Source organism: Lissotriton helveticus, chromosome 2_1 (genome assembly GCF_964261635.1).
Source record: "Lissotriton helveticus chromosome 2_1, aLisHel1.1, whole genome shotgun sequence".
NCBI lineage: Eukaryota > Metazoa > Chordata > Amphibia > Caudata > Salamandridae > Lissotriton > Lissotriton helveticus.
Window position 1 is genome coordinate 94,934,249 of NC_136059.1, and position 26,794 is coordinate 94,961,042.

The 26,794-nt window shown below is 47.6% G+C and overlaps 2 protein-coding genes across 3 annotated transcripts in view; both read left to right on the plus strand.

Moving 5' to 3' along the window:
* Positions 1-26,794, plus strand: part of ATP6V1B1 (ATPase H+ transporting V1 subunit B1) — a 989,440-nt gene that overhangs the window by 545,367 nt on the left and 417,279 nt on the right. For both annotated transcript variants that reach the window (XM_078674535.1, XM_078674534.1), the window contains one exon: positions 26,612-26,683. In XM_078674535.1, the coding sequence (XP_078530661.1) occupies positions 26,671-26,683 (13 nt within the window). In that variant the 5' untranslated portion in view covers positions 26,612-26,670. The remainder of the gene's footprint in view (positions 1-26,611; positions 26,684-26,794) is intronic.
* Positions 1-26,794, plus strand: part of VAX2 (ventral anterior homeobox 2) — a 425,549-nt gene that overhangs the window by 362,328 nt on the left and 36,427 nt on the right. The window lies entirely within an intron of this gene.

Sequence of the window (26,794 nt, forward strand, 5' to 3'; positions counted from 1 at the left end):
CCCTAAAGAGGGACAAGCGTTGCAGATCGAGGAAGCATTCTCCTCTTTGGACTTCACTCAGCAAGTGAAGGGACCAACACACGAGAAGGGACATGTGCTTGATTTAGTTTGGACCACCATGTCAGCCCAGGGCCCTCTAGAAATCTTGCCATGTGCGTGGTCTGACCATTCTTTGTTAAGAGGAAGAATTCTACTGAATGGGCATTTGTCCAAACCGGGGGAAGGTTGGAAAATGGCCCGGAAGTGGAGAAACATCGATGGGGAGAAATTGGTGCATCTCCTGGAAGAATCCCCCCCAGTGATGGAGCAGGAGGGTAATATCGATGTTCTTTGCGGACAATTTCAGCAGAGACTGGGGAGAGCCATTGACTTGGTGGCACCCCTTCGGAGGATGAAGAAGGTGGAGAGAGGAGCAGGTGCTCCGTGGTATAATGACACCCAACGGGATTTGAAACGTGCGGTGAGGAGGAAGGAACGAGCATGGCGGAAGGAGTATGACGCCATTGCCAAGAAAGAATATATTTCTTCCTTATCGACGTATAAATTAGCCATTCAATCTAGGAAGGCTGTTTTCTTTGAGGAAAGAATAGTTGCGGCTAGAAATCCGCAGAAGGAAATCTTTCGGGTCCTTGCTGAGCTCAGGACAAACAAAGAGCAAAGCACTGAGTTCGCCCAGGTGGACTGTCAGAGGTTCCAGGACTTTTTTGTGAATAAGATCTCCAATATTCTGGGAGAAATTGCCGCAACTACACCCCTCGATTGTCCCTGCCCACCCGATCTTTTCATCTCATCGGACACTATACCGCTGGTTGAGTTCATCCCAATGGCAAAACAGGAGCTACGCACGATCATGGATCGAGTTAAATCTGGCTCTAAGGTCGATCTTTGCCCTCCGGATGTGTTCAAACTGGCATTGCCAGGCATTGAGAATGAAGTTTTACATCTGCTGAACGCTTCTCTCCTCACAGGACAGGTGCCTCTAGCTTTTAAAGAGGCTCGCCTGATACCTTTAATAAAGAAACCTGGATCAGACACGAAGTGTCTAAAGAATTTTCAACCCATCTCCCAGCTGCCTTTTTTGGCTAAAGTTATTGAGCAGCATGTGCTGGCGCTGCTCTCGGGACATCTGGAGAGCAATAACCTGCTGGAGCCCAACCAGGCAGGGTTCCGTGCTAATCATAGCACGGAACTAGTTATGCTCTCTATTCTGGATGAACTGAGGAGTCGCGCCGATATAAAAACACCAAGCGCCCTGGTACTATTGGATCTCTCCGCGGCCTTTGATACCGTGTGTCATGAACAACTATTGTCGCGGTTGAGGTCCTTTGGTATCAGGGGTACAGCGCCTGCATGGCTCACATCATTCCTGCAGGGCAGGACACAGAGAGTACAGTTGGGGGATCTGCTTTCCACTTCCTCCCCTATTACTTGTGGGGTTCCACAGGGCTCTGCCCTGTCACCCCTACTTTTTAATGTATACTTGCAGCCTCTAATTGCACTCCTGAACAGGATGGACTGCTTAGTGTACAACTATGCTGATGACACCCAGATAATCATCCGGCTGGATGATGGTCCGGGAGCGTCCACCAGGTTGCAGGACATACTTAAAGCCACCACTAACTGGATGTCCGAGAATTCTTTAAAAATTAACCCGGACAAGACGGAAGTGCTGCCTATCTCCATCACGGGCAACCCTTGGAGTGAGAGATTTTGGCCTGTGGAGCTGGGTGCGTCGCCGGAGCCGGCGTCTGCAGTAAAAAGCCTGGGTCTATACGTGGACGATAAACTCTCCATGAAGAAACAAGTCACCACGGTAGTGGGCACTTGTATAGGCCTGCTGCGACAATTGAGGAAGATCTCTCCTTTACGCTCCTTTTCCACCATGAGACACGTGGTCTCAGCCACAATTCTGGCCAGGCTAGACTACGGTAACTCCCTGTACATTGGCCTACCTCAACGGCTGTTGGATATGTTACAGGGAGTTATGAACGATGCAGCCCGGCTGATCTATAAAAAACCTAGAACTGCCCACTCTTCCCCACTGATGCAGGAGCTACATTGGCTCCCGATTCGGCAGAGGGTTGTTTTTAAAGGTTTGTGCATCGTACATAAGGTGTTGTATGGTAATGCACCGAGATACCTGAAATCTCGTCTGTCCCCTTATACACCGAGCAGGACTTTGCGTTCGTCGGATGCGACCCTCTTGTCCCAATCCCGTTTCAAACTGGCCACGGTGGGAGGACGCGCTTTCTCCAACACGCTTCCTGCTCTATGGAATAAATTGGCCCCAGAACTAAGGAAGGAATGTAACCTGTTATCCTTCAGGAAAAAATTAAAAACCACTCTGTTTAGGCAAGCATGGTGTAGCCTGTAGGCGCTGTGGTAATATCAAGTAAAGGCCGAACCCCCACTACGTAATTCTGGACAAACAGCGCTTAGAGACCCCGGTGGTTATAACGCGCTATACAAATTAAATAAATAAATAAATAAACCACAACCATCTGAAATTAAACCCAGACAAAACCGAGCTGGTCTTGACAGGTGGTTCCTCCAGTCCCTGGTCCCCCCTCTTTTGGCCCCCTTCCCTTGGGCCCCCTCCCCCTCTGTTAAAACCCTTGGTATTAAACTCAACGGTCAACTCACTTTGCATTCCCAGGTGAACTCGTGGTTTCTTCCTCTTTTCTGTCTCTCCGCACCATCCGTAGGGTCTCCCAGTTCTTCTCCTTCACGGCCCTTAAGTTGATCACCCTGTCCATGGTGGTCTCTCGATTGGATTATGCCAATGCCCTCTACCACGGCATGCCTGCTTACAACGTACGACGACTCCAGCTGGTTCAGAACCAAGCTGCTCGCTTGGTTTACAACCTTTCTAAATTTCACCACGTTACTCCCCTCTTGAAATCCCTACACTGGCTCCCCATCCACGAACGCTCCCAATTTAAGGTAGGCTGCCTCGTCTTTCAGGCCCAGCTAGGCTTAGCCCCCGCGTTTATCTCGTCAGAGATTAAACTCTACGCCCCCACCAGGGATCTTCGCTCCTCCTCACAACATCTGTTGACCATCCCCCGATTTCGCAGAAAAAAATGGGGAGGCTCCAAATTTTCCACCCTTGCCCCTACCCTCTGGAACTCCTTTCCAGCCCACCTCAGATGTACTACTCAATATTCACAGTTTAGAAAGGCCTTAAAAACCTTTTTATTTTCTAAAGCCTTCCCCAAAGAAATTATCATTAGTCCCCCCCTGTCACTCTTGCCTCTGAGGACTTGATTCAGCATAGCGCCATGGAACCGGTTCGGTGAACGCGCGCTTTATAAATAATTTAAAACTCAAACTCGATCAGGCTCCAGAACTTACGCTGACGACCGACGCCTCCTTGGAGGGGTGGGGCGCTCATCTCCAGGGCCTATCCATCAAGGGCAAATGGACGCCGACGCAACGCACGTGGCATATCAACAGGCTAGAATTGATGGCGATCTTTCTAGCGCTCAAGTCCTTCCTCCCAGTTGTTCACGTGCTAATCCAAACAGACAATACCACCAGTATGCACTACGTGAACAAACAGGGAGGAACCAAGTCTCCACATCTGTCCCGCTTGGCCCAGTCGATCTGGGATTGGGCTCTTCGCCATCACATCACCTTGACAGCTGTCCACCTTCCGGGCGTGTCCAACCTCCTGGCGGACTCTTTGAGCAGGTCCACTTCCTCAACACACGAATGGGAACTGCACCAACCGACTCTGGATCTTGTGTTCCGCCAATGGGGTCACCGAGATCTGGATCTCTTTGCAACACCGGAGAATCGGAAATGCCCGTCTTATGCAAGTTGGCATCCCCACCCAGGGTCCTGCGGGAATGCCCTTTTGATCAACTGGTGCGATCTATTCGCTTACGCTTTTCCGCCGCTCCCATTAATACCGCGGGTACTGTGGAAAATGCGGAGGCAGCCCTGCCACATCCTGTTGATCGCACCTCGTTGGCCCAGACAGGCATGGTTTTCGGAACTGCTTCTGATGTCCCAGTGCGAGCCCATTCCTCTACGTCCTCGTCCAGACCTACTAACTATGGACCAGGGCCTAGTGTGTCATCCAGACCCCCCAACGCTACAATTGTGGGCATGGAACCTGAGCACCTTGAATTCGCTGGCTTGAACATATCTCAAGAGTGCAGAGACATCCTAGCTCATGCCAGGGCTCGGTCTACCATCAAGACTTACAAACTTAAATGGAAGCGGTTCTGTCATTGGTGCGCTACAGCCAATATCCATCCCATACATTCCACTCCTGAGCAGCTCCTTCCATTCTTTTTGAGCCTCGCTCAGTCAGGGCTCTCTCATGCTACACTGAGAGTTTTCTTAGCTGCAATATCTCGTTTCCGACATGATGGCTCTTCATCCCTCTGTTCATCACGGATTATACGTCAATTCTTCGAAGGGCTCTTCCGCAAGTTCCCACCTGTGCGGCGCCCTCCTCCATCTTGGCACCTCAATGTTGTACTATCTCAGCTTATGAAGTCACCATTTGAACCTATCCATAAGGCGGATATCAAATTCATCACCTGGAAGGTTGCACTTCTTCTGGCTTTGACCTCAGCTCGTCGCGTGAGCGACCTTCACGCTTTTACTGTCAAGCCGCCTTATCTACAGTTCAAACCTAACGGAGTGGCACTTCGCACCAATCCCTCTTTCCTACCTAAAGTACCTACGGATTTTCATTTGAATGAGCCTGTGTTCCTCAAGACTTTCTTTCCGGACCCAAAATCTCCGGCGGAGCAGCGCTTGCATTCTTTGGACATCAAACGATGCCTTAAATTTTACATTGCCAGAATTGCCCCCTTCCGCAAGTCTGACCAATTGTTCATTGCTTACGGACGACTGCGCAGGGGTCATCCAGTTTCCAAACCGACTATTGCCCGGTGGCTTTCTTCAGCCATTGCCTTCTGCCACCAACAAGCGGGCAAACCACTGCAGTCTTCAGTGAGGGCTCATTCTACGAGGGCGATGTCTTCATCCACCGCCTTGTTTGCTGGTGTAGCACTTCATCAGATCTGCCGTGCAGCGACATGGTCCAGCAGGCACACCTTCACCAAGCATTACTGTTTGGATGCCATCAATGAAGCGGATACCGCAGTGGGGCAGGCAGTGCTTCGCCATCTTTTTCAGTAAGGTGAGCTTCTGTTCCCTCCTCCTTAGTGTTTTTCCTGTGATTGCTATGATGTGTTATATGACTGTATTATTATAGTACTGTCTTGATTTCTTCTTTATATGCCTAGCAATCTCAGTTCTAGGAGGTTACTGCTTTCTATTCTATTCAAGCATGTGAATCTATGAAAGACACCCCTAATACTGGAGAAGAACAATTGTTACTTACCTGTAAACAGGTGGTTCTCCAGTATTGGTGTCTTTCATAGATTCACATGCGACCCACCCTCCTCCCCTCAGAGGCTCTCTTCTCCTCATACACTCTTGGTTACTTTGTGCTACGAAAATCTGAGGGCTTGAGCTTCTGAGGAGAAGGTTCTAGAGGGTGCTGGCGCCTGATTGGCTGCAGTTTGAACTAACATAATGACACTAATGTGTTACAAATAGATTTTCTCTTTGCCTTGCATTCCTATGTAGGAATCGTTTTTAGAGGATTTCAGTTGTATTTCCTTTCTTTTTCTTGTATTATGTTTATATATATTTATATATATTTACCATTATTGCTATTTTATTTACCGTGGGACTCCCACTTCAACGACGGGGAATATTCAAGCATGTGAATCTATGAAAGACACCAATACTGGAGAACCACCTGTTTACAGGTAAGTAACAATTGTTCTTTCTGTTTTTAGGTCGAGCCTAGACATGCAAGCAAGGGAAGCTTGCTTGTGTCTGCTCGAAACCTTTTGTCAGCCGTATTTGGGAATGTGGACACGAGTCAGACGCGCGCTTTGCTATTCGCAGTTTTGACCACGGGAGCGCTCTCCTAGCTACTTGCTCTGTGTGTGCATCGTCAGTTTCGCTTTCGAGCCAGTGCCCCTGGGGAGCCTCGTGGGCTCTGGAGAGATGCCGGCACTATCGTTGGAGTCCCACACTGGGGACTCCAAATACCATGGCCCCCGCAGCCCTCAACATGCTCCGAGTACCTCCTGTCCCCAGAAACGCAAGCACGGAGCCCCACTCACCGGGACTTCTACTCCGCAGGACTCTTCCGGGGAGATAACGTGCCCAGTCAGGTCCCGCTCCGGGGCTGCTCCCTCCGGCGTCAATGGGCACAGGGACACTGGCACTCCGCTCCTTGGCTTCCCGGGCGGACGCCGGCTGCACGCAGGGCTCTCCTCTCTCTGCACCGGAGCCTTGCGCCAGCCACTGCAGCCTGCCTCCTGGGAAGCTCCGGTCGCGCTCGACTTCCTGCTTCTGGTCAGGCCCCGCCTCTGTCTCGAGGAGGGCTGCCTGACTTCCGGTCTATTCATCATTCCCGTGAAGGTATTGGGAAAGAGTCTATTACCCAAGCGACTTGTGTTCCCTGCGGTTTGCAGAAGTGTTCGTATCTTTTGAAGAAAATCCCTAAAGGCCGAGAAGACCAGAGAGAGAAAGGGCGCTTTGATGGGTGCCAGAGAAGAGGATTAGCACAATGTTCAAAGTTTGATCACGCAGCTCGGATAACAGAGCCTGCAGTGTGAGGCCTGGAGCCCGACCCCTGTCACCTGTTGCCCGTCCTGCACCGCCCGCTGAGGCGCGCGGCCTCTTGGCCTAGCACAGCTTTTCCCAGCGCCTCGTTCAGCAGGTTCCACCACAAACAAACACGAGTTTACTCTGCTTGTGGTGGGAGTGCGAACTAAAGAACGGGAGGGACGGCTGTGGAGCCGAGCTGGCTGTGCTGCAGACAGTCTTGGGAGAGCAGGCCCCGCCCCCGAAGAGACCCCCCAGAATGAATCACAGCTGCTTGGACCAATGTCAGTGAGTGACTCAAGCCCGCAAAATGTGTCTTGTTCATCTGCCAGCAAATTAAATACAGAAATAAACTTGCCTTTAATTGTTCTATTTCGGGGCTTAGGAAATAAAAAACATAATCTGTAATGGATTTTTTGATTGTTTCCTCCTGTCGACACTTTTTTCATCCCGCAGATGCTTCTCGTTGGTTGCATGTCCAAAGTGCAACATTATTGGAGTGGGGTGGGGAACCTCAGAGAGCGATATAACTCTAGCAAAGGCTATTTTTGTTATTTCATTAGCAGCAATGGAAAGTACACCGAGTTGCCAGCCTGCAGCCCCATCTTTCTGAAGGCTGATGTTACTGTTAGTCATATTTAAGCATGAAAACTCAGCCAATAACGGGCCATATCTGATGAAGTTCTGGTAACGGTGCGGCCAATCCTGTGACTGACTCACAACACTATTTAGGAGCACAGGAACTAGTGGTAAGCTACACTGCACGTAAAGTGGTTGGTTGTGTGTGTTGATTCATTTTGACTAACTACATCCTTAAGTTATCGAACACATCTGCACTTGCTTGACTTCTATTTGGGTGCTGCAGAGCTCACAATGTTACCAACCTAGAGCAGCGCACCTACATATGGTTAAGGAATCCATACTGTATCTGTAAGAATCAAACAAACACCAGGGAACCAGCAGGACACAGGAACACGAGCATAAACCATAGCAAAAAGGAAAGGTGATTTAAATAAAAAAAACTCTCTCTCTACACTCCTCTCTCTCTACACCCCTCTCTCTACACACCCTTCTCTCTCTCTCTACACATCCCTCTCTCTCTCTACACCCCTCTCTCTCTACACCCCTCTCTCTCTCTCTACACCCCTCTCTCTCTCTACACCCCTCTCTCTCTACACCCCTCCCTCTCTCTACACACCCCTCTCTCTCTCTCTCTACACCTCTACACACCCCTCTCTCTCTCTCTCTACACACCCCTCTCTCTCTCTACACACCCCTCTCTCTATACCCCTCTCTCTCTCTCTCTCTCTCTCTCTCTCTCTAACTCTCTCTCTACACAACCCTCTCTCTCTACACCCCTTCTGTTCTTGGATTTTCGTCACAATAAAATACACTTAACATAATATTCACAAAAGTTATTTACAAAAGTGTAAGATATTCCCATTCTAAATTACAATAACTTTTATTTAAGTATTAATTATTTTTAAAAAAACATTGTTATTTGTAATATCAATACATCTAAGTCACTTAAATACAACTCATATTGCATTACAAGTGTCACATTTGCGAAAGTTAAAACTATTGGCATTGTAAATGACAAAGCTATTAATTTAGCTATTTTCAAAACCAACACATAAATACAAAATTTGTCATTTACAATACCAATAGCTCAAACTTTCCTAATGCGAGACCTATTGCATTGCAAATGCTTGTTACTACTGTTTTATGCTGTTCTTTTATTTATTCATTACTAGCCTATGGTCTTTAGCAGAGGGGGGTCAACATCTGGTGTAAACAGCATAATATAAACATGTGTAATTGTAAAGCAAACGTAACCCAACTCAATGGTACTTATTTTATCCACCTCAGAAGGATGAAAGAGCTTTTAGACCTGTTGAGATTTGAACCTGTGACAATGAGGCAAAGCACAGGCCCCTACAGAGGAGGCATTAGTCCACTAAGCCATCAGACCCGTTAGAGTATGTATACATGAATAGATGTTACTCTTTGTTGGTCAAGTACTAGAAGATGCAGAAATAAACAGACCACCAGTAGAAATTATGACATTATTAACCAGTTCCATGAACAGCTTACATATCCCCTATGGTAGGCTGCAGACTGAAGCGGGCTGTAGTGAATCATTATTGTTACTTGGCATTAGTGTAGAACACACAACTGGCACCAGTGTCCAAGTAGAGTTGAACATTGTATCATCATCAACTTTATTTCATATTAAAAAATGCATAAAAGTATATACATTTCATTACGTATTGATATTATTACTGTAATTTAATAACAATACAATTTCTAAAACACACAAAAAATTATTTAAAATCTTTAATGTCGAAACGCGTAGCGGTTTTTGCAGTCAATAAATCTTTGGTGAAGATATTCAACCTCTGAGAGTGCATCATTATCCAGAATTGGACGCTTTTCACATTATTATAAAATAGTCCTAATATTGTTGCAATTCAAATTAATAGCCATTCTATGCCTTAACAGTGTAAATAGGTAAGCTATCTACATGATGTAGCTACAAGGGCCTTAACATCAATCTAAATTTATTACGATAACGGCCTGTTAGGATCAGAATTGCCTACACAAGTATCCTTAAGCTATGATAAGACTATCAGCTAGATTCATCATTGTTAAATCGGCTCGCAAAGGGGCAGATTCTGAGAATCTAGCCCTTTCCGAGTGCAATTTTTGCATTTGGGATTCATCATTCTAAATGCAAAAATCGCTAATTGCGAAATCGCATATTTGCAAGGAATTGCATTTAAGGAATCTCTATTTGAGATTCCTTAAATGCAATTCATTAACCATTTTCTATTTGCGAATTCGCTATTTCTGGCCGCTATTTACCACGAAGTCCGACTTCGTGGTAAATAGCGAAAACTCAGAAAAATGCACTTTAGTGCATTTTTCTAAGTGGTATGTTACACACGCACATGTCCTTTGGACATGTGTGTGCGCAACATCTGGCTGCATTTACATTTCAGGGGTGCTACAGGGTGTCCTTTGGACACCCCTGGCACCCTTGAAATCGCATCCTTATTTGCGATCAGCAAATTGCGAATCGCAAATAAGGAATGACTCCCCATTCATTCCTATGGGCCTTCGGGCTAATCGCAAATAAGGAAGCTGTAGAAATCGCAATTAAAATTGCGATTTCTACATGAATCCCGTTTCGCAAGTCCTTAATAGCGATTCCTTAATAATCGCTATTAAGGACTCGTAAAACTGGACAATGATGAATCTAGGGGTATATCTCACTAAATTAGCTAGACAGTAGTTGCCCTTCTATATTTTAGAACAGCATTTAGTAAAGACGCAGTCGTAAAACATATAAATGGTGATTCAAGTTGTTGAAGTGCTTAGAGAACTAATCTATGAGCTCACTTTTTGCAGTATTGGATTTTCCTCTCAGTTGTTTTGAGGGAACAGAAAAACAGACTGTGAGAGATAGATTGTTTTGAATTGTCATCACATGGACAACAGGAAAGCTGATTTGGTGAGTATGCGTTGGATGGATATCCCAACATCAGGGGGATATAATTTAAGCATAATCTTCTTAATAACAAGCATTTGCAATGCAATTGGTCTCACCTTTGGGACCTTATATGTATTTAGCTATGCAGCACTTAGCCTGGATGCTGAAACATCTACTGTTCTTTAACATGGAGGTAAAGTAAGCACCAAACAGCGTGACACGCTGGAGAGAACTATTTCCTTTCAGCTGGAAATGGCAAGGTCCAAAGCTCTGTTTTTAATATAAAAGCAGGGCCTTCGGTGGTCATATCACTGAAAATTCAAGATTTAAAAAAAAATATTATTGTCTACGGGTGCTCGTGGAAGACAATTTCCATGGACTGGAATCTAGAGAATGCTAAAGTGATTCTGGTATTTTACTGACCTCTGTTGGTCGTTTTCTATATAGAAAGGTAAATAGAGGTAGCTGTCAGAATTTTTTTTTTTTTTAAAGTCCCTCAGCAGAAAGCAATTCTGCTATTTCACTGACCTCTGCTGGTCGTTTTCTATCAAGACAGTTAAATAGAGGCAGTTGAACAGAAAAATAAGTCCCTAAGCGGAAGCAGACAAGTCCTAGGGCTGATCTCCAGAGCCCATAAAGTACATACACATATAAGTATATACTAAAGTATATACAAGAGGTCTTGATTGCTCGACCAAAAAAACGGTGGTGAGAGTTATCTACAAAGGAGAGGTAAGAAGAGTACCCAAGTAGGGCTTGGGGCATAGCCTGATACATTATTACTGAACCTTTTGCTTTGTTCTTATTCCATCTGTGTAGGCTTGCTCTAGTTAAAAAAAATCCTTTAATTTAGATTTAGAAAAAGTGTACACTGTGTAGGTGTTTCATAGATGTCCGCCAAACCTAGGGCACAAAAAGACTGTCTAACATAAACTAGCCTGGGGATAGATGAACCTTGTATCAATTGTTGCACAGTCGAGCTTGTATACATGGTTGAACAAGGTTACTGAATTGTGGCTTATGAGGGAAAAGTGTGCCTTTCACGGGTTTCTGAGCATGCTCCAAACCGTGTACATTGATTGACACAGCACTTCTGGAAGAATGCACGTTTAGAACGTTTACAGTAGCATATTTATATGTACCTATCTCAGGTGCATTAGTTTGGGTTCTCATCTGGGGCTGATTGGGACGTTGCAGTCCTTAATGCTAATGCGAGTATAAGCTATTTATAGACTACGGAACGTCTGCTTTTGGGGCTAGGTTTCATAGAGGAAGTTCTCCACGTTAGGTAGAGAAGATCAAGGTTAAATAGAGTGCTGATTTGCAAGAGAGTTATGGTGAAGGCGAGTCGTTCAATAATAATATGATACGCATTGTGGGACAGGTCAACATGCTTTTTGGCCCAAGAGTACCCAAAAATGTGCGTTTGAATTTAATGGTGTTTCAGACCACAATATTCATTAAAATGTGTTCTTAGGCAGAGTTAGAGGAACGTTGCACGAAGAGGAAGACCAGATACAATAACTCAACACAAAGTAAGATGGCACAGCAATATACCCCTTCACAGTGTTTCTACTTTACCTTTTTCAACTTCCAGCTGGCAGTTCCTTTTCATCAATCATCTCTTCAGCTGATGTACCGTTGAAAGTGAGTGTATTTTTTTTGTCTTTTCTGCAGAATGTCTGAGTCTTAAAAAGGGCTGTTTAGACCCTGCAAGACTTGTGGAAAGTCCAGGCTTTTCTCAGAGGATCCGCATAAGGAATTCCTGTATTGCTTATATCTGGATCATAAACCCAGTGACTTTAAGCACTGTCAAACATTCTCTTCAAAAACCCTAAAGGATCGTGAGGGAAGACTGCTCCTCTGGCTACAAAGGAGGAAGTCTGTGAGGGATTCAGACTCTGAGCGAGGAGAGGCCTCATTCCTCCTTCAGGAAGAGGAAGGAAGAGATCCAAAGAAATCCAGGTCTCACAGTAAGGAAACAACGGTGGAGAAAAGGGCTAAAAAAGAGCAGCCTGGCCCATCTCATACCCAGCAAAGATCTGGCTCTGCACCTCCATCTGCGCCATATACATCCTCACAAAAAATCCGCCCATCGAAGAGAAACTCACCGTCTACGACCTATGTCTGAGCTGGATCTAGTACGCTGTGGACATTATCATCAGCTACTTCTGTGACGTCGACGGTCAGGACGAGGACGGCCGTAGCGTCGACGAAAATGGAAGTGGTGCTGGTGGCAGCCTGCATATAGCCCTTCACAACTAAGGGTCAAATGCCAAGAATCTGGAGAGTGAATATTCCTTCTCGGGATGGATGTTTCAACATGCAACGCTTAGACACTTTTCAGGAGCATTATCCTTATAATGAACAGGAGGAGGAGTGTCAGCAGGAGCCCTCCATTAACTTCCTTATTTCTCTAGTCACTGACTTGCGTCTGATGCTCTTTTACTATTACAAATGTTTCTGTGAGGCCAATGCTACTCAAAAGCCACCACGCACACAAGAGGATCCTAGCGTCATCTCAGATTAGTAGGCTACGCCTGCGCCGCTAAAATAGAAAACCTTACCACCCTTTAATATTCCTGTTCAGGTGCTGGACGGTGGTGATCAGCAGCTAGAAGGAGAGCTGCAGTTGGACCCCGATGTCCGAGACGAATGGAATGACTGTGGCACACACACCACTTTCTCCCTCTCTGCCGATGGCCGATTCTCCACCGGCAGATATCGGCGGTTTTCATGACCTTTAGAGCGGGCATCAAAACATGTTGATCTCCCTAGGCCCTTAAAGACAGAGACGTGGTGTGTTTTTTTATATGGCTTCAAGCCACGACGCAGAGCTCCACCAGAGCCATCCCCATAGTGGACTACCTTTGGCAGGAGGGCCTTAAGCTGATGAAGTCTCCAGCCTCTGCACCGGCTATTATCCCGAAATTGGATAAGAAATACAGGGCACCTGAGGACACTCTTGCGTGTCTTATCGGTCATCCTAGACCTGACTCCGTTATTATGCAGATGGACCAAAGAGGATCCAAGGATTCTGCATCGCCATGTCATGCTCCACCTGATAAGGAAGCGCGCAGGTCGGATAATATTGGCAGGAAATTCTTCGCGCTGGCAGTGACAGTCATCAGGGCTTCCAACGCCATGGCTATCCTTGGGAGGGAGGTATGACCGGCAAATGTGGTCCGACATATCCCCCTTGCTAGAATATCTTCATGAGGATAAGAAGGAGGCAAAAGATATACTTCCAGAAGGAGAGAGAACCTCATCAGAGAGCATTGATGTGGCCCTGGACATCTCTTCCACCGCCTTTAGGCAAATGGGTGTGGCCATGTTGAGGAGGCAGGGATGGCTTAGGGCAACAACATTCCGCCCAGAGGTTCAGGCTAAAGCGCTGGATATGCCATTTGATGGTGAATATCTCTTCGGCAATCACTAACATGAGGCGCTACAGTTAATTAAATCGGACACTGACATGACCAAATCCCTGGCTAATTTGAGGCAAAAGATTTTTTTTTTCTTTTTGAGGAAGAGGTCAGTTTTTCTCTAGACCCCAGCTTCAGCAGCGTTTTCAGCCCTTCTATCTGCAGGGATATCGGGAGCAATATTCGGTACAGTCTTTTCGCCAAACTTCCACGCCAGCATACACAAGAGCACCAGCATGCAGATGTCTTGTGTCTGGAGGAAAGTCTTACTATGCCAACAGGAGACAATGAAAATTTGCAGGCACCCGTCACCCCAGCCCCACTTCAATTGGCTCAAACTTGCTACAAATTCTTTGCTCAGTAGAATACTATTTCTTCTGACACATGGGTGTTAGACATCTTTCATCATGGTCACACCCTGGAATTTTTTCAACTGCCTTTGAATTTCCCTCCACAGAAGACCATCTTGCACTTCTCAAAAAAGAAATCCGCCTGCTTCTCGCTAAACAAGCAATTGTAGAGGTGCCACATTGTCAGCGTAACCTAGGCTTCTACTCTCATGTCTTTTTAATTAAAAAAAAAGACAGGAAAATGTAGACAAATTATGGACCTCAGGTTGTTGAGCAAGTTCTTTAAAAGTCAGCCTTTCAGGATGTTGTCGCTTCAGGAGATTCAGCTGCGCATGGATTCGGGAGATTATATGACTTCCCTGGATCTTCAGGATGCATACTTTCATATTCTCATACACCCGAAGCATCGTCTCTTTCTCAGGTCCGAGGTGGCAGGGTGCCATTACCCATTCAAGGTGCTATCTTTCGGGCTAAAATCAGTGCCCAGGGTTTTCACCAAGTGACAGCCTTTCTCCGGTGTTTCGGTCACCAGGTTTTTCCCTACCTGGATGATTGGTTAGTCAAGACCCCATCCCTTCAAGGCGCCAAGGAGTCTATGAGAGCCTATCTCTGTGTTTTTCATTCCTTGGGTCTCAATCGGGAAATCCTCTCTTGTCCCCTCCATGTTGCTGGTGTTCCTGGGAGCGATCTTGGATACCAACCGCTTGATGGCCTTTTCCAACAGGAGAAAAGATTTCACGTCTACAAAGAATGGCACAGTCCCTCTCCTCAGAAATGTGTGTTTCTGTAAGGACTTACAAGTTAATGCTGGGGATGATGTCATCCTGCATCCTGTTAATCCTACACTGCTGCTCGCGGGTGAGACCTCTTCAGGAACAACTCGAATCTCAGTGGATTCTATCTCGAGGCTCCTTTGACGACATGGTTTCAATCACTCCAGAGATGGCCGTGGCAATGTCCTGGTGGGCGATCAGGGATATTGCTCGCATTGCCCGTCCTTCCTCCCAGCAAAACTAGACCTGGTAATGGCGAAAGTCGCTTCAATGGAAGGATGGGGAGCTCACCTGCAGGAGCTACAAGTCTAATGGAGGTGGTTGGACCAAGAGGCACTGTGACACCTAAATCTGTTAGAACTGAAAGCAGTCTTTCTAGGTCTCTGATCATTTCTACCAAAAATCAGGTGATCGTCGATACTCGTCCGCTCCGAAACACAACCACCATGTTCTATCTACAGAAACAAGTGGGGATGAGGTCTCATGCCCTATCAAGCCTAGTGCAGCAGATTTGGGAATGGCTAATAGACCACAACATATCTATGCATGTTCAACACGTTCCAGGAGTACAAAACTAATGGGCCAATTTGGTCAGCAGGGACACCAAGCAATGTCACGAATGGGAGCTAAGTGTCACTCAGCTACGAATGGTATTTCAGTGCTGGGGATTGCCAACCCTAGATCTATTCGCTACATCACTCAACGAAAAATGGGAGTTTTACGCCAGCAGGTTTCCTCAACCAGGCTCTCTGGGGATCGCCTTCCACTTTTCCTGGGTAGGAACATTTGCTTATGTGTTCCCTCAATTCCCATTCATTCCGAACGTTCTGCAGAAGCTCAAGCGGGAGACCTGCCTCATTAGTCCCAATTGCCAAAACGTGGGCAAGGCAGTATTGGTACACCAAGCTGTTTCGCCTATCAGAGGGCCCGATTCACAGAACTAACTTAAGACAAAATCCTAAATTTACTACTTTTGGTATTCAGAGAAGTTAGGATTTTGTCTTAAGTTAGGATTTTGTCTTAAGTCTGTCTTAAGTCTGTCTTAAAACAAACTTAAGACAAAATCCTAACTTCTGTGAATACCAAAAGTAGTAAGTTTAGGATTTTGTCTTAAGTTAGTTCTGTGAATCGGGCCCATTGTCTTTGCCAATCCATTTCCAACCAACGGAGAATCTGCTCTCCATGGATAACGGCCAAGTGGTTCATCCACAGATCCAAATGCTTCAAGTGTCAGCTTGGCTCCTCACCACACGGAATTTGGAGAGTTAGTGCACTTTGAGGAATGCCGATCCATACTCAACCGAGCCTGAGTTCCTTCCACAATCAAGTGCTACTCAGATAAATGGCAGCGGTACTGTTTCTGGTGTGTGTCGAACACTCTTGTTATCCTCTCTCTTTGCCTCCAGAGGACGTTTTGCTGTATCTTTTGTATCTCGCCAAGACTAGTCTTTCCCATTTATTGATTAAAGTACACTTAGCAGCAATTTCCAGGTACAGGAGATGTTCGGGACATTTGTCTTTGTAGCCCAATAGACTGGTGAAAGAGTTTATGAAGGGTCTCTTTAGGGCCTACCACCAATTCGGCCCCCTACAAATCTCTGACAGTTGAACATTGTCTTGTCTCAACTTAGAAAGGCTAATTCCCAAATTAGATCTGAAGTATCTCTCATGGAAGGTGGCCTTTCTCTTGGCCATCACGTCTGCCAGACGCATTAGCGAAGTTCAAGCCTTCGCTGCAACGGATCCTTACCTGTAGTTTCATCAGGACAGAGTGGTACTCCCCACTAATCCTTCCCTCATTCCCTTCCCTCATTCCCAAGGTGCCTACCATGTTCTCCAGTATTAGGGGTGTCTTTCATAGATTCACATGCTTGAATATTCCCCGTCGTCGAAGTGGGAGTCCCGCGGCAAATAAAATAGCAATAATGCTAAATATATATATATAATATGAAAACATAATACATAATAAAAGAAGAGAAAATACAACTGAAAACCTCCAAAACGATTCCTACATAGGAATGGATGGTAAAGAGAAAAACTACTTGTAACTCATTAGTGTCATTATGTTAGTCCAAATTACAGCCAATCAGGCGCCAGCACCCTCTAGAACATGGGTACTCACAAACTTTCTCTCGGGGGCCAAATTTACAGTATGGTTTGTGTCTGAGGGCCGCACTGGTGGGGGCGGGGTCAGTGGGGAATGGGGCGGGGCTAGAGCAACAAAAAAAACTGTGACCATGAGGTTGATCACAGGTCCCTCCAGCAGACGCCTTCGTCCACTGAGCCACCAGACCTGGCATACACACATCTCTCTCTCTCTCCCTCCCTCCCTCTCTTTCTCCCTCTCCCTCCCTCTCTCTCCCTCCCTCTCTCTCTCTCCCTCTCTCTCCCTCTCTCTCCCTCTCCCTCCCTCTCCTTCCCTCTCTCTCCCTCTCCCTCCCTCTCTCTGTCTCACTCACTCTGACTCTCTCACTCCATCTCTACAGCTCTCCCTCTGTCTCATTCACTCTGACTGTCTCACTCCCTCTCTTCCTCTGTCTCACTCACCCTGACTGTCTCCCTCTCTCTCTGTTTCCTTCTCCTTCACTCTATTTCCCTCTCCCTCACTCTATTTCCCTCTCCCTCCTTCCCTCTTTTTCCCTCTCTCTCTTTCCCTCTCCCTACTTCCCTCTGTCTCCCTCTCTCTCCTTCCCTCTCCCTCATTCCCTCTGTCTCCCTCTCTCTCTGTTTCCTTCTCCCTCACTCTATTTCCCTCTCCCTCTCTCTCTCCTTCCCTTTCCCTCCTCCCCCCTGTCTCCCTCTCTCTCCTTCCCTCTCCCTCATTCCCTCTGCCTCCCTCTCTCTCCTTCCCTCTCCCTCTCTCTCCTTCCCTCTCCCTCACTCTGAGGTCTCCCTCACTCTGAGGTCTCCCTCTCTCTCCTTCCCTCTCCCTCACTCTGAGGTCTCCCTCACTCTGAGGTCTCCCTCTCTCGCCTTCCTTCTCCCTCACTCTGAGTTCTCCCTCTCCCTCCTCCCCCCTCTCTCTGAGCTCTCCCTCTCTCTCCTTCCCTCTCCCTCATTCTGAGGTCTCCCTCCCTCTGTCTCACTCCCTCTCACTCGTTCCCTCTCCCTCACTCTGAGGTCTCCCTCTCTCTGAGGTCTCCCTCTCTCTCCTTCTGTCTCCCTCGCTATGTCTCCCTCGCTCTCCCTCCCTCGCTCCCTCCCTCGCTCCCTCTCTCTCGCTCTCCCTCGCTTGCTCTCCCTCCCTCCCTCGCTTGCTCTCCCTCCCTCGCTCTCCCTCCCTCGCGCTCCCTCTCCCTCGCTCCCTCGCTCTCCTCCCTCGCCCTCCCTCACTCCCTCGATTGCTCTCCCTCTCCCTTCCTCGCTCTCCCTCCCTCCCTCGCTCTCCCTCCCTCTCTCTCCCTCGCTTGCTCTCCATCCCTCGCTCCCTCGCTTGGTCTCCCTCCCTCCCTCGCTCTCCCTCCTTCGCTCTCCCTTGCTTGCTCTCCCTCGCTTGCTCTCTCTCCCTCGATTGCTCTCCCTCCCTCGCTCTCACTCCCTCGCTCTCACTCCCTCGCTCTCCCTCCCTCGCGCTCCCTCCCTCGCGCTCCCTCTCCCTCGCTCCCTCGCTCTCCCTCCCTCCCTCCCTCGCTGTCCCTCCCTCGCTGTCCCTCCCTCGCTCTCACTCCCTCTCCCTCGCTCCCTCGCTCTCCCTCCTCACCCTGCCTGTGTGTGCCCGGGCTGTGACAGCTTCCAGGCGCACACACACAGCCGCACCCAAGCACTTCACAGGTCATTAAAAGACCATTGGCATGTTAATGAGGCGTAGTTCACCTCTCAGCGCCCCTGCAGCCCCACTCTGACAATGGCGGAAATCGCCCGGCCCCCACAGAGCAGCAGAGTCTGAGTCGGGCTCTGGTTGCAGACACTCTTAACAAATAAAAAAAGTAAAAAACTCGGGTACTAAGCCTGCAAGGTCCGCGGGCTGCCAGGGAAGGCTTGCCGGGCCGTACTTTGAGTACCCCTGCTCTAGAACCTTCTCCTCAGAAGCTCAAGCCCTCAGATTTTCAACCGCACATCGTGTGAAGGGAGTCTCCCTGAGCTCTACTCAGTTCTTCACCTCAAAACTTCTAGTTCCAGTTTTTCTCAACATGTCAAGTAAGAAGTCTTTATTCAGACCTTGCTCTTCTTGTGGGAAGCTGCGCCTTTTTGAGAAGGACCCCCACCAGAATTGTATCTATTGTTTATACCCAGATCATGAGGTTGGCAGCTGCAAGTTCTGTAGAACTTTTTCTACTAAGACTCTCAAGGACAGAGAAGGCCGTCTTCTCCTTTGGCTCCAACGTCTAAAGGACAAGGATTCTGCCCTGTCAGATGCAGAAAGTTTTCAATCTGGTCCTTCTTCAGCAGCCTCTAAGCGTGGTAGTGTACAGGATTTTCCATCTCCTTTCCTCAAAAAGAAGAAAATAGCCCTGCCTCTGGCTTCTGTGGTGTCTCCTACTACCACTACGCCCACGAGACCTGGCTCTCGGGCGTCTTCTGCTGCCTCTCGGTGTGTTTCCACGCCTCTTAGAGTTCCGTCGTCGACGGGAGTGTCTACGAGCGTTCCAACGACGAGAACCGCATTGTCTGCATCTTCGACGACGACGCTGACGACGGCATCAGCATACACGTTGACGAGAGTTTCTTTGCCTTCTAAGCCTGTCCCGTCGACGATTCCCATCACCTCGTCGACGAAGAAGAAAGAATCCTCGTCGACGAAAGTCTCAAAGAAATCTTCGTCGTCGACTACTCCGTCGACCAAGGTCTCGTCGACGAAGACTCCGTCGACCAAAGCCCCGTCGACGAGGACTCCGCCTATGGAGGTTCTGCCTGCGTCGACGACTGCACTGTCGACGACTTCGTCTACGATGGATCGCCCGTCGACGGTGACCCTGACGACGACTCCGTCGACGGCCACACCGTCGACGATGGGTTCTTCGAAATTATTTTCGTCAACAGCCAAATCAGCACCGTTGACGATAGCGTCGACGGCGCCGTCGACGGTGGCACCGGCTTCCTTTGCCTCATTGCCGTTAGTGCCTATGAAGACTTCAGGATCCTCTGCTGATTCATCCCATCGTCGCAATAAGGCTCCGAGCCAACAGTTCTCTGCTTCCAGAGCTGCTACCACCTTCTCCAATGTTTGCCACTACCTCTGAGCATGACACTGACTCTGAAAATGAAGGGGACACGTTTGGGGCGGCCCATAGTCCCTCTGATTTGATTATCAAATGTCAGGAGTCTGACACTGACGACGATGGCGGAGACCAAGAGTCTCAACCTGAGGAACAGTTGGTCCAAGTGCCTATGGCTACAATACCATTAACCTTGATCTCAAATCTCCAACATATGCTGGATGATTACAACCGTAGTTTCCCAGCAACGCCGCAAGGTACTCCTGCCTCCACCGTCTCTTCTGCCAACGTTACCACCCACAACTTCGTCTCAGGTTCAGACGTCAATCAGAATCCATACTACGGTTTATCCGCAGGATGCGGATGATGAGGCGGTCCCAGAACGTGAGGACGGAGAGGTCCCTAACAATTCGGACGAGGATGCAGGCGACCAGGATATGGCAGAGTGGGACGATTACCGAATGCAGACGCCCTCTCCTCAGCCAGGAAACTCTGGTGAATCACCTCCTGTAGATATCGCCAGTTTTCATCTACTAATGGATAAAGCGGCTCAGCGTTTCAAACTGCCTAGATCGCAACGTGAGGAGGACTGTTTCCTCTATGATTTTAAAGATAAGCCTCATAAGCAGGTCCACACGATTCCAATAATCGATTTTGTTTGGAAGGAGGGAATTAAACTCATGCAAGCTCCAAACTCGTTACCTGCTCAAATACCGCGCCTTGAGAAGAAATACAAGGCCCCAACTGGTTCTCCTGCATGCTTGATCTCTCACCCTAAGCCGGACTCAGTAGTAACTCAAGCTGCACAGCGTCGAACCCGGAACCCAGCGTCTCCAATCACCGCACCTCCCGATAGAGAGGGTCGACGCCTAGATGCTATTGGCCGCAAGTTTTCAACCATGGCCTCCACTTCTGTCCGAGCAGCCAATGCCTTGGCCATTTTGGGACGCTATGACCGGCAGATGTGGTCGGACATTTCTGCATTAATAAATGTCATACCTGAAGCTTCCAAGGCGGACGCTCAGCAGATTCTTCACGATGGGCAGAGAGCATCGGAAGAAATGATCGACTGTGCAGTCGATATTGCTAGTACAGGTTTCCGTCTGCTTGCAAGTGTAGCTGCCCTCCGACGCCAGGGTTGGTTAAAATCGACCTCCTTCCGGCAGGAAGTCCAATCCAAGATACTTGATATGCCATATGATGGTGAATCGCTATTCGGATCTCACATCGATGACGCCCTGCAGTCCATTAAGAAGGACACTGATACGGCAAAATCTTTGGGCATGTTGCAATCCTGGAAGCAGTCCTTTCGAGGTGCGCGCGGACGCGGCACTTCTTCCAATTTTCGAGGAGGGCAACAGTATCGCTCCTACAATCAGGGCAACCAGCGTTACGCATCCACTCAGCAGAGTCGTCAGCAGCCCTCCAGACCCTATAGGGGAAAGTCCTCCTATCGCGGATCCACTCCTAAGCGCCAATGACTTTTGTCATCCCCAAAGTGTTGGAGGTCGAATCTCTCTGTTTTATTCTCAGTGGTCCTCCATCACCTCGGACCGCTGGGTTTTGGACATTGTACGGCGGGGTCATACCTGAGAATTCGTTGAGATTCCTCCTCGTACTCCACCATTTGGCCCGCCTCCTCCACACCTCAAGGAGCTTTACCATCAAGTCCGTCTTCTTGTTTTAAAGGGTGCAGTCGAAGTGGTCCCGAAACATCAAAGGGGAGGGGGTTTTACTCTCGATTCTTCCTCATACTCAAGAAGACCGGAGATTGGCGACCCATTCTGGATTTGAGGGCTCTCAACCAATTCCTAAAGTGCCAATCTTTGCGCATGCTGACATTACTGGAAATCCTGCGTCTTCTATCCAGCGAGGATTTCATGACCACCATAGACCTTCAAGACGCGTACTTTCATGTCCCAATTATCCAACAACATCGCCAGTACCTGCGTTTCAAAGTGGGACAAACGCACTATCAGTTCAAGGTCTTGCCCTTCGGGCTGCGATCAACTCCTCGTGTGTTCACGAAGGTACTTGCCCCTGTGGTGGCTCACCTGCGTCTCCAAGGCGTTCAAATCTTTCCATATTTGGACGATTGCCTCCTCAAGTCTCAATCCCACCATCAACTATGTCAGGACACTCGTCTTTGCCAGCAGGTGTTTCAGTCCCTGGGGTTGACCATCAACGTCGAAAAGTCACAATTTACACCTCTGCAAACCAGAAACTTCTTGGGAGCGATCCTAGACACGAAACTTTCAAAAGCGTTCGTCTCGCACGAGCGGCGACAGAAGATCCTTCGTCTGGTCTCCCTCATTCGAAAAAGACAGTCCGTTTCTGTTCGGACGTTAAAGTCGTTTTTGGGGATGGCATCATCTTGTATCGCACTGATCCCAAATTGCAGATTGCGAACCCATCCCATTCAGGAGGAACTGGACTTACAGTGGCGTCAAGTCTCCGGGTCCTTCAACGACCTAGTTGCTGTCAAAGCCCGCATGAGAAAAAGCTTGCTTTGGTGGGCGCAGCCAACCAATCTGGAGACGGGAACGTCGTTCCTCGTTCACACACCAGATCTCACGCTCACGACGAACACCTCTCTGGAGGGGTGGGGCGCTCATCTCCAAGGCCTATCCATCAAAGGCAAGTGGACTCCGCCCCAACGCACGTGGCATATCAACAGGCTAGAGTTGATGGCGATCTTCCTAGCGCTCAAGTCATTCCTACCTGTAGTTCACGGGGAGTCAGTGCTTATCCAAACGGACAATACCACCAGCATGCACTACATGAACAAACAGGGAGGAACCAAGTCTCCACATGTGTCTCGCTTGGCCCAGTCGATCTGGGATTGGGCTCTCCGTCATTAGATCCCCTTGACAGCTGTCCATCTGCCGGGCGAGTCCAACATCCTGGCGGACTCTCTAAGCAGGTCCACTTCCTCAACACACGAATGGGAACTGCACCAGCCGACTCTGGATCTTGTGTTCCACCGATGGGGTCGCCCAGCTCTAGACCTCTTTGCAACACCGGAGAATCGAAAATGCCCGTCTTACGCAAGTTGGCATCCCCACCCCGGGTCGTGCGGGAATGCTCTTTTGACCAATTGGTGCGATCTATTCACTTACGCTTTTCCGCCGATTCCGTTAGTACCGCGGGTGCTGTGGAAGATGCGGAGACAGCCCTGCCACATCCTATTGATCGCACCTCGTTGGCCCAGACAGGCATGGTTTTCGGAATGGCTTCTGCTGTCCCAGTGCGAGCCCATTCCTCTGCGTCCCCGTCCAGACCTCCTAACGATGGACAGGGGCCAAATATGCCATCCGGACCCCTCCACGCTACAATTGTCGGCATGGAACCTGAGCACCTTGAATTCGCAGACTTGAACATATCTCAGGTATGCAGAGACATCCTTGCTCATGCTAGGGCTCCATCTACCATCAAAACTTACAAACTCAAGTGGAAGAGGTTCTGTCATTGGTGCGTGGCAGCGAATGTCCATCCCATCTATTCCACTCCGGAGCAGCTACTTCCGTTCTTCTTAAGTCTCGCTCAGTCAGGACTTTCACATGCTACCCTGAGAGTTTTCCTAGTTGCAATCTCTCGTTTCCGACACAATGGCTCTTCTTCCCTCTGTTCGTCCAGAATCATACGTCAATTCTTCAAAGGGCTCTTCCGCAAGTTCCCACCTGTTCGGCACCCTCCTCCATCTTGGCACCTCAATGTTGTCCTGTCTCAACTTATGAAGTCACCATTTGAGGCTATCCATAAGGCGGATATCAAATTCCTCACCTGGAAAGTTGCTCTGCTTTTGACTTTGACTTCATCTCGTCGCGTGAGCGACCTTCATGCTTTTACTGTCAAGCTGCCTTATCTACACTTCAAACCTAACGGAGTAGCGCTTCGCACCAACCCCTCTTTCCTACCTAAAGTGCCTACGGATTTTCATCTGAATGAGCCTGTGTTCCTACGAACTTTCTTTCCGGACCCAAGGTCTCCGGCGGAGCAGCGCTTGCATTCTTTGGACATCAAACGATGCCTTAAATTTTACATTGCCAGAACTGCCTCCTTCCACAAGTCGATCAACTGTTCATTGCTTACGGACGACTGCGTAAGGGGCATCCAGTTTCCAAACCAACAATTGCCCGTTGGCTTTCCTCAGCCATTACCTTCTGCCATCAACAAGCTGGCAAACCATTGCAGTCTTCAGTGAGGGCTCATTCTACGAGGGCGATGTCTTCATCCACCGCCTTGTTTGCTGGTGTGCCTCTTCATCAGATTTGCCGTGCAGCGACATGGTCCAGCAGGCACACCTTCACCAAGCATTACTGCTTGGATGCCATAAATGAAGCGGATACCGCATTGGGACAGGCAGTGCTTCGTCATCTTTTCCAATAAGGTGAGCCTCTGTTCCCCCCTTCTTGGTGTTTTTGCTGTGATTGCTAATGATGTTTTACATGACTGTATTATTATTACTGTCTTGGCTTTTTCCATATGTGCCTAGCAATCTCAGCTCTCGGAGGTTACTGCTTTCTATTCTATTCAAGCATGTGAATCTATGAAAGACACCCCTAATACTGGAGAAGAACAATTGTTATTTACCTGTAAACAGGTGGTTCTCCAGTATTGGTGTCTTTCATAGATTCATATGCGACCCACCCTCCTCCCCTCAGAGGCTCTCTTCTCCTCATACACTCTTGGTCACTGTTGTGCTACGAAAATCTGAGGGCTTGAGCTTCTGAGGAGAAGGTTCTAGAGGGTGCTGGCGCCTGGTTGGCTGTAATTTGGACTAACATAATGACACTAATGTGTTACAAGTAGTTTTTCTCTTTACCATGCATTCCTATGTAGGAATCGTTTTGGAGGTTTTCAGTTGTATTTCCTCTTCTTTTATTATGTATTATGTTTTCATATATATATATATATATTTAGCATTATTGCTATTTTATTTACCGTGGGACTCCCACTTCGACGACGGGGAATATTCAAGCATGTGAATCTATGAAAGACACCAATACTGGAGAACCACCTGTTTACAGGTAAGTAACAATTGTTCTTCCATCTCAAAGAGCCGGTAGTTCTGCCTTCTTTTTTCCCTCTCCATCTACGCCTGCAGAGAGACCTCGTCATTCTTTGGACATCAAGCGTTGCTTGAAATTTTACTTACAAAGGACTTAGGTTTTCCATAAATCACCCAGATGCGCATCGCCTTCTCTGCCCCTAGGAAGGATCAGGCCTTGACACGAGCATCTATTGCACGCTGGGTGTCCTCGACCATAATCTTGTGCCATGAGAAAGCTGGACACTCACTAACGTCTAAAGTCACCGCTCATTCCATCAGGAAGATGGCAGCATCCTCAGCCCTGTTTGCCGTAGTGTCTTTACCTGACATCTGCAGGACAGTAACGTGGGCAAGCGTCCATACCTTCACGAGGCATTATTGCCTGGATACATGGAGGAAGGTAGACATTGCAGCTGGGCAAGTGGCCTTTATATGTCTGTTCGCATAAGGTAGGCCTTTATATTCTTTTTAACCTCTTCACCGCGGTGGACATTCCGCTGTGGTGTTGAAAAAATTGACGCGTGCGTGGTTCGTCCGAGGCATCGAAGAGGTTAAGGTCTCTTCCTTTTTCTAGGATGCTGTTTTGTTATTGTATGTATATAAATATATATATATATATATATGTATATATATATATATATATATTTATATATTTTTTGTTGTTTTTTTTTTGCATTGTATACCTCTGATGATTGTTTTAGGTCACTTGGTGGGATGGTTCACCTGTTTTTCCCTCCTCCTTTGTTTCATTATTACTGTTTGCTATTCTGATTCAAGCATGTGAATCTATAAAAGATATAATACTGGAGAAAAAACAAGTTACTTACCTGTACACTGTGGTTCTCCAGTATTAATATCTTTTATATATTCACATGCGACTCTCCATCCTCCCCTTTTCAGGTTCACCTATCCATACATCTGTTATTCTACTAACCACTCATGCTCGAAATCTGAGGTGTGGTGCCCCTGCAGGGGATGGATACTCAGGGTCTAGGCTGTGATTGGCTGGAGTGTGGATGTTTTAAAATGATGTTAACTGGTTACTAAATGCTATTAAATTCCATGGGGAATTAGGTTTAAAGCTTGATACCGCTATTTTACTGTTACCGTGGGACTCCCACCGTGAAGATGGGGAAGATTCAAGCATGTGAATTTATAAAAGATGTCCATACTGGAGAACCACAATGTACAGGTAAATAACTTGTTTTTTCTCTTGGGTTACTGGATACCGAAACTATTAACTGGGTATCGTCAGCGTAAGATACAACTAAGCAATCACAAGATTTAATGAGCATAGCCTGTGTGGTAACATATATGTTAAAAAGGGTGGGGCTCAACAAGGAGCCTTGCAGTACCCCACTTGGCAGCCTGAATTTAAGTAATTTGAGAGCAGTGCCCCTTATTCCTAGCTCGAAGAGTTGGTCAGTTAGGAAGTCATGGTTGACCGTGTTGAAGGCCGCCAACAGATCCAATAGGATAAGGGCGGCCTTCGTCCAAGATTAATTGTAATTCTTTAGAGACCGCAACCAAGGCAGTCTCAGTGTTGTGTGATACTCGAAATCCAAACTGAGTTGGATCCAGATGGTTGTTGTCATTTATGAAGGATGTTAGTTCTATATTCAGTGCCCTTTCTAATACGATTGAGTGAAATGGCTGTCTGGAAATAGGTCTTTAACTTCTAGGTTCTAATGGATTCAGTTTTGATTTTTTTAGTAGAGGGAAACGGAAACCATTTTCCAATCATCTGAAAAGAGTCCTGTCTTTATGATTTCATGAGGAATGCTGGTGAGTTGGTCACTTATAATTTCTGGCGCAAAATGAACTCTGCGTTGAGGACCAGGATCTGATGGTGAGCCTTATTTAGTTCATTTTATTTGTATTTGAACCTGCTCTGTA